Raw genomic sequence first — 16,171 nt, 5'->3', positions numbered from 1 at the left:
TTTGACATTTCAATGAGAGTGAGTGAGGTCTAGATCTAGTCATCTCGCTCACTCTCATAGGAAATTTTGAAAACATATTTACAAACAAAACAGTGACCAATTAACTCTTTCGCGTCATTAGGGTCATATATGACCCGGGGAAAAAACATTTTTTTTTGACTATTTACATTAATTGAAATCTATCGGTTTGTGCACGACACCATAATAGAAGGATGTAAGATTCTTGGCTAATTTTCTCAAGACTCCAGATATTCAGGAAAAGAAAATATTTGAAATCGAAAATCACTAATTTCGAACTTTGTGAAATGACTTCTTTTTCAAAATTTTTTTATATTAATTTATTTTTTTCAGCAAAGAGTTCTTTAGAAACACAAAATAGAATATCCAAAGATTGTATATTGTATATTTTGATATAATATACTACTCTCAATTTTCCAGAAAAGCGTGTAGAATTTTCCGGGTCATATATGACCCTATTGTCGGCAAGGGTAACAGTGTTTTCGTCTCAAACTTATAGCGAAATGTAGTTGGGACATTGTTTTTCTTTGTGAAATGCAGATGGGACATCTTGCTCCTGAACATTTCATCTTATATCTGATGAATTATAACATATTTTGCAATATTTTAGAGTATTCTGCAAGCGTCTCATATTGTGCAATTGTATTGTGTGTGAATAAATATGTGGATAAGTTTATTTTTGCCAAATACCACTCAAAATATTGTGACAGTGACTATTCAAGGGATTACCAGGAAGATTCCTTGAACACCAGGAGTACAGTGTTCATCAAGACAATCCAGTTTGCCATAGTTTGGCCAAATTAATAACTTCAAGCAAAAAAAAACTTACCTCTTTCGCGTCACACTTTTATTCAACAGATGAATTCATGTAAAATTGAGTTTTTCCTAGGCGTCTACACATTGGGAGCAATTTTCGTCAAAAATTGCGTTTTTGACGCAGGGAATTTCCTTCAAAAAAGCAATTTTTGACAAAAATTGCTCCCCCCCATGTGTAGATAGAGGCCATAATGCTTTATGATCAAATATAATAGTTCAGAGAGGAAAAAAATTTTCCATTACGTGAAAACACGGAAAAACACCAAGTCATATATGACCCTATTGTCCTCAAGGGAAGTGTACATACCATTTCAAAATCTATATCACGGGCTTTTTAAGAGTATTTTTTTGCTTGATTTTTTTTGCTTGGTTGATTCTCGCATAAAAAAGTTTAAGGAAACCGTTTTCCACACTGTTCTTATCGGATACAGCGCCATCAGTCGCAAGTTTTTTTATGACACTTGCATGCCAGTGAGTTGTCAGTTTGAACAAATTCCTATAGTTTTTTTTTTCAAAATTTAGCACATAAAATGGGCTAACAAAAGCTCTCAATAAAGCCCAATTTTGAATCAGTACATCTTGACATTTAGTGATTTTGATTTAAGTCCTTGGAAAAAATGAACGGAAACAACTGAAATCTTCATGAAATCAGTGCTAAAGGATATCTTTAATCGTTTGGTATGAAAATTGAAGCAGGGAAAATGATAATGAGAGAAAATTGTAACCATTATCACTTTAAAACACAAAACTTTCTTCGACGCAATTTTAACACCGACAGTTTTTTATCGTAAATCAAAGTTCAGGACCTTAAGGACATTATTGTATCCTACACACAGGGATATTTTCTTACTGATAGCACTTTTCAATTCCAAGCAACCCAAAATTACTTGAATTTTAACAAGAACACTTTCCCTGTGAAATGAAAACAATTTTTGTGGGAATTCGTTCAGTTGACAACTTATTGGCATGCGAATGTGAGAAGAAAACTATGGATGGCGCTCTACCCGATAGGAACAGCGTGAAAAAATGTTCCCGATTTTTACTTTTAAGCTTTTCTACGAAAAAAAGCTCAACCAAATTGAACTTTTTCTCATAAAAACACCTTTTTTCATATGGAGTTGATAATTTTCTAACAAATTTGTTGAGAGGTTTCTCAATGAAATGGCCTATAATAAATTATGATTTATTTTTGGTATCCAAAATTACAAGCTGTCCCAAATTATGAGGATTTACCTTATAACTTTTATCGCATCAAAAAATTGCATACACTCAGTCCCGGCCCGGCATTATGTACTTCGGGTTTATGCACCTGACGAGATTATGTACATACAGTACAGTAGACTCTCTCAAATTCGGGCATATGGGACCGAAATGTCAGCCGAATTAGATAGAAATTCGGGCAACAAACTTTGAAATGCAACGATTTTTTATTCATGTGCATATAGATATTGACGATATTGAGCTTACCCACTCATATATAACGTAAATTGCATGAAAATCCCTCAATAATGCAAAATCACATCAAAACTAAGACAAAACATGCCAAATTTGAGCATATTCGATTCATTTGATAATCATATAATCAAACTTGAAAAATGACAACAAATTTTTTCAAATGTAACCGCTGCCCGAATTAAAAAGTAGCCCGATCTTAAAAGAGCCGAATTTGCGAGAGTACTGTACAATACAGTAGACTCTTTCGATATCCGGCTGACTGGGGGACAAAATGACATTTAGGTTTTTTGAATGATCAACGGTTTTTCTATTTTGTGCAGTCCCGTCTGACCAGATAAGCGTGGATTATAGCCTCAATTAACCCCTATCTTTCATACCTTACTTTTAAGAAGCTCCCATACAAAATACCCCTTACTAAATATATGTGAAGGACACTGTTTTGCGTTCATGGTGGTGAAGAGCGGAACTACGAAAATTATGTTGTCGGCCGTGTTGCTCGGCTGTCAGTGACAAGATGGAAGAATTTCCAAAACATTTCATTTGTTTTGAAAATTCTCAAAGATTCTCAGTGTTTTTAGTGTTTATTTAATAATAATAAATGTGCGTGAGTGCGTTTCGTGTAGAGAAAAGTGTCGTGGTAACTATAAACAAATTTCCAACCCTGAAATTCGTGTTTTTATTCCATTTTGGGGGTATTTTTTGGGAGGCAATTTTTTTCAGAATAGTTTTTGCTTTTCTAAAGTGTTAAATCGTTCATCCTGATTAAATAAAACATATCCCTATCTTTGTAGCTTCTATCATTTATATAAAATTCGAAGGTGAAATCAGGATGTGCAATTGACAGTTTCATTCCAGCGCCATTGATGGCCGTGGCAAGATTCAGTCCTTAATTTGTGCCTACCACTCGGATCTTGCCGATGAGGGCTAAAATAGTGCCTAAAGCTGGGTGTTAATTAATGACTAAACGCTGAGTCCCCCTTACCCTGTGTCAGACGGGGTGTGAATTTATTTTCTGTCTGACAAAGAAAAAGAGAATTTTCTTCATGGTGTCCTTATGTTTCATTTTTTATCACAATTATGTATTAAAAACTTCGATACAATGTTAATAATACTTTAATTCACTCTGGACAAACTTCATGTTTAGTTAAAATAATTTTGAATATATCAACCGCCAGTGTTTGGCAGCTGTTACCCGGATATCAAAGTGCCGGATAAAGAAGATTTGGGTGTAATGCAAGTTTGCCTACTTTTGGGAGTCAATTTTTGAAAATAATTTTTGAAATACGCCTGAATGTATACTATTTGTGACGCGGGAAATTTGACGGTGCTTATTTTTCAGTACAAAACTTTAATTTCTTTGATTAGGATAAAAATTTTAAATATTCTTACAATTTATTGAAGAACTGGCCAAAGAGTACTGTTTGTTGATGAATTTCTTTTAAACAGCTTTATCGTTTTGCTCTGACTACATTTCTCCGTGCGAAATTCGTTCTACGGTCAATTCATTCAAAAGAAATCGCCTGCAGGTATGCAAATTTTCTCGATGCATAATGCCATTTCGCGCGTTTTTTCCCGTCCCGAAAATGTGCATAATCCCGGGACTCAGTGTACTTTTAGGAGCGATTTCACAATAGAATTGACAGATTTTATAAATTAAGCTCCCAATGGCTCTAATCCCGGGACTTCCTGTACTCGGTTGCTTAGCAGTCCAACACATGGGAAAAACCTTGATGCTCAAGATGTCGAGTTCGAGCATTTTGCAAAGTTCAAAACGACTTAGCCAACGACGGAAGAAACCGAAGGAACATTACCCTGAAAATTGAACTCACAAAAAAATCTCACTTTAAATTTTAAGATTTCATGGGAAATTAATGTGGTTAATTTGAGTAGACTGGAATATTACTTAATTTAATTTTTTTTGAATAATTTATTATAATCATATTGAATGAAAATTCTTCATAGAGTGGAAGTTGCTGTAAATTTCTTATTCTGCTTGATGGAGATGACATAGCGCTGGGCGACTCTTAGTGGTGGTGAGTATCCTTCTGGATAACCAGAATCTTCAAAGAGAAGCTCGTAGCCTTCAGTTGCCGTCTGAGGGAGACTATTTACAATGGCCTTGTAAAAGCAAGTTGTTTGCGGATACAAGGCCATCACGGTTGTTCCTTTGGGAAAAAGAGCATGAGCATCCGTCTCGGGATTAGCTCTCATCACTGGAAGTGGTACAATGCGCCGTTTACTGAGCACATGTCGATCCTTCTGCTCCTCATCGATGTCATCCACTTCGTACTTCTGACTGCTTAGGAATTGCACAACTTCTGCAATTATCCAATCTTCCTGATCTGTCACTTTCACCAGAGCAGCCACCAAGTCTCCAGGCTTGGCGATGTATGAACTCTCAGCCGGTATTGCTCCGCACAGTGGAGGTGCCTTCTCACCCGGTTTGCTGACAAACAACGGCAGAGTTTGAGCTGAGATCTCCAGCATCACCATCAACGCTCCACGTCTGATTGTCTCCTTGTTTCCAGCATTCCTTGCTTCAATTCTGCGCTCATTGCGAATTGCCCGAATCTCATGGATTTTCGCCAAGGCCTGTCGAATGAGATTTTCCTCCTGCACACAATCCGTAATTGCCGCTTTGTATAGCATTTTTATTTTGGGCTGATACACTGTGGACTTATCTTCGGCATTCATCTTTGCCTGCGCCTTAAGAATATTGTTTATATTCACTTCATTCGTTCTCCTTTCGTTTTCCAACTCATGGATGATGTACTGAATGGACTTCAGACGCTCCTGCAATATGAGGTAAACCATTTTTTTATTTATTTCAGTGTTGAAATAATTAATAAAGATCTACCTGTACTTGCTGTGTGGCTGCTTCTGCAGTTAGAGGCATTTTTCTGCAGATAATAAATCCTTTTAGGAAGATTTCCTTGTTTATCGTGTTTTAGGTTTTAGGAATCCCCCAAAAAACAAAAAATTGACTGCAGCGGAGATGGGAGCCGAAAAAAATGTCACTGGTTTTCGAAATAAAACTGACAGCATTAGGTTTAAGAAACCAAAAAATACAATTTTTCATGCACAGAAAAGTATAAAAAGATCGGAAACATTTTTTGAAATGCTAATTCTATTTAGGGTAGAGTCAGCCCTTTTGGCCATGTAAGCACTTTTGGCCACCTAAAGAAATATCACACTAAAAGGCAATTATGAGTTTATTTAGAACAGGAAAATGGGTCTTAGGCTGGTATGCACAGTAACAGCTGATATATTATGCTTATTTATTAATTAATCAGAAAACCTATGCACAAACACAGAAAATGACGTCCCGAAAGCTCTGTTAATAAATCAGTTGGTTTACCCTATCCATCGCTCGAATGTTTACATACATTATTATCGTATAAAATGAAAAGGAAGTATGTTATCACTGAAACTTGCGAGAAAGTACGAGAATTTGATTCAACGTACAATTTAATCTCACACAAATTTCGTAGTTTTTAAAAAATCGTTCGAATTTGGGAGGTGAGAAATGTCAAAAATACCCCCCGAGCGTTCGAATTTAGAAGACTCTACTATAATGATTTATGAACATTTATTTTCTTTGTGGATTTTGCAAAGAAAGTATTATTAATTTGTAAAAGAAAATGTGTATTCGTTTTTTGTAACACATGACCCCTCTGGAATTTTGCACACTAATATTTGATAAAAAAGTAATAAATAATCAGAAGATATTATAAAGCAAGATCAGAATAAACGCAGAATTTGAAAATATTGATAAATTAATTGAAAGAATTGTTAAATCTTTGGTAGATAAAAATCAGTGCTTAATGCTAAAAAAAAATGAAAAATATAGTGGCAAAAATTTATAAAAATTTACAGTAAATATAATATAAGAAGAAATCTATGATCATTATTTCTCAAATGAAGTCTATGTGTTCACTAAATCTTTAAAAACAAAACTGTTAAAATCAAAACCTCTTTAAAATATGTAAAATTAATTGCCATTTTGCCTCCTTTTCCTAACAGTCCTAGATTATTTTCACTTGGTTATAAAAAAATGAAATTTTTTTAAGTTTCTCATCAAAAATATTTTACTTAATTTTAAGGTGATCAGCTGTAAAACTGTATAAGACCGATAAGACCACATAAATCGTAATTTACTTCATGATATATATATAATGTTTTTTTTTCTACTTTATTTGACGATAATCACATCGAACAGACTGGGCTTTTTTACATGGTCATTGCTTTTTTACTCCTTCATTGCTTTTTTACACGTGGAAAAAATATCCAAAAAATTGAGTCATCAAACCAATTTTTGCATCAATTTGATCTTTTTCCGTTCTCTGAGACAATATTCTGTAAAAAGAAAATGATATTTTAGTAAATTTAGCCAAATTTAAATACCTTGAACAAAAAGCAAAAAGCAATTGCCCGGTCAATTGCTTTTCCTTGACAATTCCATATAACATAGTCCGTTAACATTCTCTATTTAAATTCACTGTTCGAAATTTCATCGACCACCATCGAAATCAGCTGATGCCAGAAAAAATCAAAACAAAGGAAATTTTATTCATAAAACTCTTGTAAAAACTTTTGAAATGTATTTAAAATGAGTCTAGGCATTAGTGAAATTAATGTTTAGTATAAAATACATGTGAATAATGTGAATAATGTGTTTTGAACAATTTAAAATATTTCCCGCCTTGTACATTTTACTTACACTGGATGGCGCTGTTCTCAGTTAGTTTTCTAATCGAAAACAATGAAGGTGTCATATTCACTTCTCCATTGCTTCTTTGAAAATCGATTAAAAGAGCAATGGCCCAGTCTGTTCGATGCTAATAAGTCTAATGAGCACCTCTCGAGGAGCATGTTTATAAATCAAAAATTTTATTAGTTAATAAAATGTTAAGTACTGTGCATGGGAACACTTATTAATTTGAAATTAAGCTTTCAACGGCCATTTTAATAAGTAACTTATTTATAAATAAGTAAGCTGGTTACTGTGCATACCACCCTTATTTCGTGACCTCTAATCTAACGAATCAGAAAACCATATTTGATTTTGTATCGACTTGATTAATGTTAAGTTATTAAAAGAAATTCTAAAGGTAAACAATCACTAAAAAACATGGAATTCTTAAGAAACTTGTTAATGTTAAGAGAAATTGTTTTGCATTATTTCATATTTTTGATGAAAATATTTGATGTTATTCAATGAAAGTCCATTTCTTAATTAACTAAATTTTATTGTGATATCATCCTTAGTAAGATTTTCTAACAAATTAAATGAAAATCAGATGTGGCTAAAAGAGATTACTTTTTTCGGCTGTGTAAGTACTTTTGGCCATTCATTTTCCCATACATTTTACACGTGGCGCACCTCGCGGATTTTAGTAAACCCAATCGTGACTTTTGACTGATTTTTACATCAAATAGAAAATGTGCACAAAGTCGTTTAAAATACTCTAATAATCACACAAAATTGATGTTAAATAAGAATAAGACTTGTCCTGTGTATTTATGAAAGTTTTCTAAAGCTATTTCTTCTGTTATTTTATTAAAATTCTATTGGAAACAAGTGGCCAAAAGTGCTTACAAAGTGGCCAAAAGTACTGAAACATGCATAGTTGCATAAAATGAATTTTTCACTAAAATATCCAAAAAAAAATTGGGAATTCTCTTGTATTATTAGGAAGAAACGGCTTTAAGGTATCTCTGTACAAAATTTCATTTTATTTAAATAAAGATTATAATAATTACAAACACATGAAACCTTAAAGTGGCCAAAAGTACTTACTCCACCCTATTCTTGAGAACACACTGCAAAATTCAAGAATTTGTCGGCAAATTGCTTCGAAGATTCGTCGAACTGACAGCAAATGGCGCTGGCGTCGAGCACGTGCATTTGACGGATTTGACGTGTATATGTTTACATTTTTTTTGAGAAATTTTCCTAAACCTAAGAAAAATTAGCAATGTCGGTGTGTAGTGAAATAATTGATGATATTGAGGATTTAATATCATCTCAAGATATCACTCCAAAAGAACGTTATGCTAATAAAAAGGATGTGACGGTGCGTGTGAAAAAGGCTGAGAAAGTGACTAAGGAAAAGCCCATTTTCCAGAGTATTGTTCCCGGAACTCAGCATATCTATGTCAAAACCTGGGGTTGTGCTCACAATAATTCCGATTCTGAATATATGGCTGGCCAGCTATCTGCATTTGGATACAATTTGGTGGATGACAAGGAATCTGCCGATCTATGGCTGCTAAACAGTTGCACGGTGAAGAATCCCTCAGAGGATACGTTCAGGAATGAAATTGAGGCTGGAGTGACAAAGGGGAAGCATGTGGTAGTAGCTGGGTGTGTTCCACAGGGAGCACCAAAGTCTGAGTACCTCAAGGGATTGAGTGTAATTGGGGTGCAGCAGATAGATCGTGTGGTGGAAGTTGTGGAGGAGACTCTCAAGGGTCACAGTGTGAGACTGCTGCAACCTAAGAAAGTGTCCGGAAGGCGAATGGCTGGACCAAAATTGGCTCTACCAAAAGTCCGAAAGAATCCCCTGATAGAGATCATTCCCATCAATTCGGGATGCCTGAATCAGTGCACCTACTGCAAAACGAAGCATGCCAGGGGAGATTTGGCCAGCTATGATCCCGAAGAGATCGTCGAGAGGGCGAAGCAGGCTTTCAGGGAAGGAGTGTGTGAGCTGTGGTTGACTTCTGAGGATACTGGGACGTACGGAAGGGATATTGGGACGTCATTGCCAGAACTTCTGTGGCGTCTGGTTGAGGTAATTCCTGAAGGATGTATGATGCGTGTGGGAATGACAAATCCACCGTATATCCTGGAACATCTTGAGGAAATGGCCAAGATTCTTGCACATCCCCGTGTCTATGCTTTTCTCCATGTTCCCGTCCAGAGCGGCAGCGATACCATCCTGGCTGCCATGAAACGTGAATACTGCCGGGAGGATTTTGAGCAAGTTGTGGACTTCCTTCGGGAACGCGTTCCTGGCATCACAGTCGCCACGGACATCATCTGTGGCTTCCCAGGAGAAACTGAGGAAGACTTTGCCGAGACACTGGATCTCTGTGCAAAATACAAATTCCCCTCACTCTTCATCAATCAGTTCTTTCCCAGACCTGGAACACCAGCCGCCCGGATGCCTAGAATCCCAGCGAATCTCGTCAAGACTCGCACCAAACGATTAACTGAACTTTTCAGCAGCTACGAGCTGTACCATGAGCAAGTGGGAAAGATTCAACGAGTTCTAGTGACAGAAATCTCCCACGACAAACGCTTCTATGTCGCTCACAACAAATTCTACGAGCAAGTTCTCGTGCCCATGAGGGACAATCTCCTGGGAAAATCCGTCACAGTTCGCATTACTTCTGCCACAAAATTCAGCATGCAAGCTGAAATCCTGGACACAGAGGACACCTGGAAGGAATGCAGCATTGTCTCCGAAGAGAATAAACTCCAAAATGGCTACATAAACTGCCCAGATTTTGAGGACACCAGTGGCCAGGAACCACCAAGAGACATCGCACTAAATCCACCCAATCAATCTCCTCTATTCATCTACGGAATTATCGCCCTGCTCCTGGCCATTGTCTATCGCTTTGCATGGAAACTTCTTACAGAAGCGCAATAAAAACCAATTTAAAAAAAACTTATTTTAGGCAAAATTTCTTTATTTTCTCCTCTCTCATCGATAACTTACTATCATTGTTCCATGACTCTGGAGGTCAATAAAAAAAAGAATTGCTGTGCAAGTTTTTTCTTCATGGGATATAGAAAATGAAGATGAACTTAAATGAAAGAGTTAAGTGTTGAGGCATCTCCTCTGTGTTTAAATCGATGGTTCGGTGCCAAAGTATCTGTCACCAAAATTACCAATTCCCGGAATCACATAGAACTTCTCATTGATCTCAGGATCGAGAGCCGACGTGACGATTCGCACCTTGGGAAAGGCATATGCAATAGAATGAACACCAATCTCTGCCATCAGCAATGACACCAGGAGAATATTCTCTTCGGGAACATCATGATCCAGCAGCACACGAATTGCCATCATTGCTGCAGCTCCAGTCGCCACGGTGGCATCCATCAGGATCACGTGGTAGTCTTTAATGTCCTTTGGCAACCGTAAGTAGTACAACTGCAACCAAAAGCAGAAAATTACTAGCAAAAACTTACTCTATAGGGGAGACTGGGGCAAAAAGTCACAAATCGAAAAATTAAAAATTGAATATCTTCCAAGGTAAAAAAGATAGCGACTCAATTTTTTTTCTATAGATAGTTTCCATAGACCTTCTTCAATGTCGTAAGTTTCTTTGAATTCGAACAAGGAATTTAGAAAATAAAAAATAGGACAATGTTGGCATGGTTCGCAAATTTTCTCTTTATTTACAAAGAGCTAGTTCGTCATTTCTTAGCCATAAGATAGATTATTATCAAGCTCATGAGACGAGATGAGAAATGGTAAGTCAGCTCTTTGCAAACAAGGAGAAAATTCACATCGTTTGAAGGTTCACTCTGTGCGAACCATGCCTACATTCCCCTATTAGGGTGGAATCACCACTTCTCGCCAGTGTCCCACTTCTCGCCACGTATACTGAAATCGCTATTTTTCACGATTTATGAAATAAATGAGCCGCAAAGTTATTTGTATTTCTATTGCTGCTATGTATAGAGTCGAAAAATAATAATTAGGGTAAGTGTGCCAAATTTCGGTATAGTTGCATGCAAGCGCCAAAGTCTCAAGCTAGAAATGTAATATTTTTAATAAAAATTGATTTTTTTTATTCCTTCTTCTTAAGGAGTGTTGCTTAAAACCTTGTAGACAGATTATCGTCTTTATTTACTCCAAAATCATTCTTAATGAATTTTAAAATGAATAAAAATGTAAACATAGCTTTGGTGCCCTATTTCGGCCACCTTCATTCTCATAGTTCCTTGCCCTTCGGGAATTCTTCCAATTTCCTTTTCACGTAATCTCGTTTGTCGAACCTATATTTTTTGCTATTCTTTCGCATTGTATAATCTCTAGAGTCTGTAAAAACTAAAAATTCATGGAAATTCGAGGAACAAAAAAGGTGGCCGAAATTGCAAGCTGGCCGGAATTTGGCACACTTACCCTATTCGTTTTAGATTTAAGATTTTGAGCATTTTTTAGAGCAATATTTTAAGCAAGTGCATTGAATCCAATATTTCTTACCAAATATAATAAGTGCCATCAAATTAAAATTGAACAAAATTTACGTTTTTGGATAAATAATCTGTCTGTTACGTATTTAATTACATTCGTGAAATACATAAAATTTGTATTTAGTTTATTAATATTTCATTTAATATTATTTTTATGTAAAAATGAGGCATGGCGGAAAGGGGTAACGTTTTGATTTGATTTTACCACCTGTCGCCATTGCTTATTAATAGGCATCAGAAATTCTTTTATTAAAAATTACCACTTGGGGTAAAAAGTAACAAAAGGTATAGAGCAAAAAGTAACAAAAAAGCGAAGCAATTTCTAATGTCTCACGGCGAAAAGAAACGTCATTATCATGTCTCGCACCTTGTTGTCTGCATTGGTCAAACGATTTGAAGTCTTTTGTGTGTTTTTTTTCCTAAAATAGCTTGAAAAGCGCTTTTCTCGTTCAGATAGAGAAAACGGTGTTTTACAAAGGTATAAGGTAAAGTGCCCTCAAGTCGACGGGATGTCGAATTTGCCATCCGCCATTTTGAGCAAAAATTTTGCATGACTCCGCGAAGCGAGAAAAGAACCACAAAATGTATTTTCAGTCGGACCATTTTTCCTAAGTAATTGAAGGACTAAAGTAATTAAAAATCCATTCCCGACAGCAATTCGGATATCAATTGCCCAAGAATAAACCAACTACAGTAGACTCTCGCAAATTCGGCTCTTTTAAGATCGGGCTACTTTTTAATTCGGGCAGCGGTTACATTTGAAAAAAGTTTGTTGTCATTCTTCAAGTTTGATTATGATTATCAAATGAATCAAATATGCTCAAATTTGGCATGGTTTGTCTTAGTTTTGATGTGATTTTGCATTATTGAGGGATTTTCATGCAATTTACGATATATGAGTGTGTAAACTCAATATCTGTATGCACATGAATGAAAAATCGTTGTATTTCAAAAAGTTTGTCGCCCGAATTTCTGTCTAATTCGGCTGACATTTCGGTCCCATATGCCCGAATTTTAGAGAGTCTACTGTAAAATCACTCAATTTACGTATGATGTATAATACCATGGTAAGGAATGGGTTAATTTGATTCAATAAAATATTGGGAAGTTAAAAAAAAACTGTATTTGATCCTTACCTCCGGTTCCCCAGTCGTCTGATTTGTCTGAATGAGAATCTTTCCAATGCGAATATCCTTGCAGACATCGCAAACTGCTTGCTCCATTGTCTCTCCTGCCCTCAGAATCGACACTCCACACAATTTCTCGCTACCCAACCTCTTGCCAAAATATGTGACTCCCTGTGGTGTCTCCACACTGACATCCTTAAACGGCAGGAATCCCAGGGCGTACTCAATCACGAGCCTAATCAGGCGCTTGGAGTAGAAAATGAACTCATCGCGTGGAGTTGCATGGCTTCGGATGAAAGTATGGAGGCCCTTCACTTGGGGCGTGGTCGGCAATAAATGCAAGGAATCCGGCATAGGTTGTCCAATATAGGACTGAGCCAGAGTTTCTCTCAGCTTGAAGCCACGCTGCAATTGTTATTACAACGTTTGATAATACAAATTTAAAAAAATATGTATATCTCTTGAAAAAAGCTCCTCCCACAAAAATTTAAGTCACGCCTATAAAGTTTGTATTACAGTTACCAAAAAAATGTTACCATACTAAGTATAATATTTTCCTTTTTGGATCATTATTTTTGGCTATCTTTATTTATTTTTTAATATTAGGTCTATGGAATGCAAGTAGTGGGAGTGGTCTGGATTTATAGAAGGCGTGGCTTTTTTCTCTAATTAGTGCTCTTCAGCTCTTCTAAACGTTTTTAAAGGTTAAAACAAAAACAAATGGCAATTTTCTATTAGAAATTCGCAGAAAAAATATCCATTTAGGTCAGTAAAAATTTCAAATCGACTAAAATTCAATAAATTCAAATTTTACTTCTATCTCTTTCAAATAGAAATCCGTTGTCTCTTTCTTTTAAATGTAAATTGAAATTTGAATTTTATTTTCAATTTCAATTTTTATGATTATTTGACAGAAAGAGACAATTATTATTTCATTTCAATTTGAAAGAATAAGAGGTAAAATTTAGATCGATTTAATTTCGTTAATTATGCCAGCACCATATTTTTTTATATTTAAAAAAAAATGTCAGTTAAGAGAACTTAATCAGTAAAAAATGTAGTCCGTAAAAAAATAAAAATGAGCAGTAAAACATTAAAATCAATTAGTAGAAACATTGATTTTTTTTCGAAAAATTAAAAAAAGTCAGTAAAATTACAAAAAATAGCAATAAAAATATTCAATTTGGTCACTAATGGCTCCGGCATACATTTTAGATCAAGAAAATTTCATAAAGTCAAAATTCACATCTCTTTCTTTCTCAAAAAGCTTTGCATATGTCTATCCAACTCTTTCGTACTCTTCTTCTTATTATAAACATCACACCAAATTCAATTTAGTTCAATCTAATTTTGAGACTGAAAGAGTGGGATATATTTATGCAAATTTTCTGTGAGAGCGAAAGAAATGCGAATTTTGATTTCATGATATCATATCGAGCTAAAAGGTATCCCGAAGGCATAAAAACTGAAAAATTAAAAGATGGACGTGACATTAGCTCTGAAAAATGCGACCGGTTTTAGTGTAATTTTTTCCCTGTTTTCGTACACATTTTACGAGATATCTCCAAAAATACGTAGGTTGCCAATTTAGGGTTTTCGGTTGCCTCTTCGTTATTAAATTGGCTTTTATTTTGTATTAGTATTTTTTGCTAATTCATTCTACAATGACAGAAAACAGCTAATAAACTCAAAAGTTTTTTCGGCTCGCTAGAAACATATGGGAAGCGTAGGAAATGATTAAAAGTGTGTAGTAAAATTTAAAAAAATGATATTAAAAAAAATTAAAATGAGCGTTAAAAGTATTAAATTTGGTCAGTCATTTTTATTTTTTATTTGATTTTTTTTTATTCTACTGGACAATTTTTCACTGAGAAAATTTAGTATTTTTATTGCTCATTTTTAATATTTTATGTCTCCGGCACGCCTTTAAGATCAGGAAGATTTCATAAAGTCAAAATATACATCCTTTTCTCTCTTAAAAGTTTTGCATATGTCTATGCTAGTCATTCGCACTCTTCTTCTTCTTTTAAGCATCACACCAAATTAATTTTTACTTCAGTCGAATCCGAAAGAGCGGGATAGATATATGAAATTGCGAGACAGAAAGGGTCACGAATTTTGATTTCATGAAATTTTACCGATCTAAAATGTGTGCCGCGGGCATTAATCCTCATTTTTGATTTTGCAGATCACTCTTAATCTTTTCGTTGACTAAATTGAATATTTTACTGATCGAATTTTATTTTCTACTGCCTTTTTTTAAATTTTTAATCGATCGTTTTTAACAAAATACTGCTCATTTTAAATTCTATACAGCTCTTTTTAAATTTTATTTTTTCTTCTCGATTATTCATTGCCCTTTAAAAGCAAATTTGTAAAGCATTCGATTTATAAACAAGCTGTTTGCAAATTTATCAATTCATCTAAAAACTGGTGAAATACGACTAAAAAAATTGTTTTGTCACATTTTGCCCCAGGTGCCACTACCGCAAGTCGGATCAAAATTGAAAAACAAACGATTTCAAAATTTCGAATTGGAATATCAGAGAAACGTGACACTGCAATTTAAAGTTTAATGATTTTTCTTTTAATTTTTACTGATATGGAAATTTCAAGCAAAGCACTGACTTTCTGACGCAGAGAAAAGTTCTACGGATTGAGCTTTAGGGCAGAATCACATTGACAGTAAAATGCTCACCGTATTTCGTTAATTTACGCATTTTCATTGCAATTCTTACACAAATTCTCTATTACCGTATTACCTTATCTCATACTCGGTGACACTAGGTTAAAGTAATATAAGAAAATGATAGAAATAAAACGAAAATTCGATAAACGGTGAGCAAAAAAAAAACTGAGAAATTAATCATAGTTTTTTTTTGCTCACCGTTTATCGAATTTCGTTTTATTTCTTCAATTTTCTTATATTATTTTCACCTAGTGCCACTGAGTATGAGATAAGGTAATACGGTAATCGAGAATTTGCGTAAGAATTGCAATGAAAATGTGTAAATTAACGAAGTACGGTGAAACAACGGCGAGCATTTTATTGTCAATGTGATTCTGCTCCTAATGGAATCATAAGTCACTCTCCCGATCAATAAATTTATAAGAAGTATATCATTTAACAATGTCCTTCCTTACCAGTTGAAGCTGCGTGTGAACGTGCTGAACAATAAGTTGAATGGCCACTTTATTTTCCCCACCACGTGGGACAATGATGTCAGCATGTGCCATGCTCGGAGCAATGTAATTGATATAGGAAGGCTGTACCATTGTTGAGTACTGCTTCAGAACACCCTCGAGATCCCTTCCGCGCTGATTGATATCCCTCTTGAGACGCCTGGCTAATCTTACATCAGCATCTGTGTCCACAAATACCTTCATATCGAGCATCTTGAGGACTTCTGGACTGTGAAACACGAGAATTCCCTCAAAAATGATCACGTTAGCGCCATACATTGTTTTCTAAATTGTGCCAGAAGGGACGAAACAACAGAGAGCAAAAAAGAACCTTTGATTTCTTTTCTCCGCAAAA

General features: G+C 35.2%; 3 protein-coding genes across 4 annotated transcripts in view; 1 reads left to right on the top strand and 2 right to left on the bottom strand.

The window, feature by feature from the left end:
• Window positions 1-4,186: 4,186 nt before the first annotated feature.
• On the bottom strand, window positions 4,187-5,305 carry LOC129800338 (SAGA-associated factor 29). Its single transcript, XM_055844657.1, has 2 exons — window positions 5,147-5,305; window positions 4,187-5,082 (listed from the first exon to the last, which is right to left on the bottom strand). Exons 1-2 carry the CDS (start codon window positions 5,183-5,185, stop codon window positions 4,246-4,248), a joined length of 876 nt encoding a protein of 291 aa, XP_055700632.1. The 5' UTR covers window positions 5,186-5,305; the 3' UTR covers window positions 4,187-4,245.
• Window positions 5,306-8,166: 2,861 nt separating this feature from the next.
• On the top strand, window positions 8,167-10,071 carry LOC129800329 (threonylcarbamoyladenosine tRNA methylthiotransferase). Its single transcript, XM_055844645.1, has one exon. The coding sequence runs from the start codon at window positions 8,268-8,270 to the stop codon at window positions 9,948-9,950; it is 1,683 nt and encodes a 560-aa protein (XP_055700620.1). The 5' UTR covers window positions 8,167-8,267; the 3' UTR covers window positions 9,951-10,071.
• Window positions 9,973-16,171, bottom strand: part of LOC129800328 (uridine-cytidine kinase-like 1) — a 33,160-nt gene continuing 26,961 nt past the window's right edge. For both annotated transcript variants that reach the window (XM_055844643.1, XM_055844644.1), the window contains exons 4-6: window positions 15,778-16,101; window positions 12,643-13,038; window positions 9,973-10,457 (exon numbers count right to left, since the gene is read on the bottom strand). In XM_055844643.1, coding sequence (XP_055700618.1) covers window positions 10,149-10,457; window positions 12,643-13,038; window positions 15,778-16,101 — 1,029 coding nt within the window. In that variant the 3' untranslated portion in view covers window positions 9,973-10,148. The remainder of the gene's footprint in view (window positions 10,458-12,642; window positions 13,039-15,777; window positions 16,102-16,171) is intronic.

This window comes from Phlebotomus papatasi, chromosome 2 (genome assembly GCF_024763615.1).
Source record: "Phlebotomus papatasi isolate M1 chromosome 2, Ppap_2.1, whole genome shotgun sequence".
Classification (NCBI taxonomy): domain Eukaryota; kingdom Metazoa; phylum Arthropoda; class Insecta; order Diptera; family Psychodidae; genus Phlebotomus; species Phlebotomus papatasi.
The sequence above is the reverse complement of the archived record's forward strand: the minus strand, read 5'-3'. Positions and strand labels throughout refer to the sequence as shown.

Excerpts from the sequence above, each read along its gene's own strand:
- LOC129800338 (XM_055844657.1), bottom strand. The coding sequence starts at position 5,185 with ATGCCTCTAACTGCAGAAGCAGCCACACAGCAAGTACAG. Across the intron at positions 5,083-5,146 it reads CAGCCACACAGCAAGTACAG|GAGCGTCTGAAGTCCATTCA; the intron begins GTAGATCTTTAT and ends CTCATATTGCAG.
- LOC129800329 (XM_055844645.1), top strand. The coding sequence starts at position 8,268 with ATGTCGGTGTGTAGTGAAATAATTGATGATATTGAGGATTTAATATCA.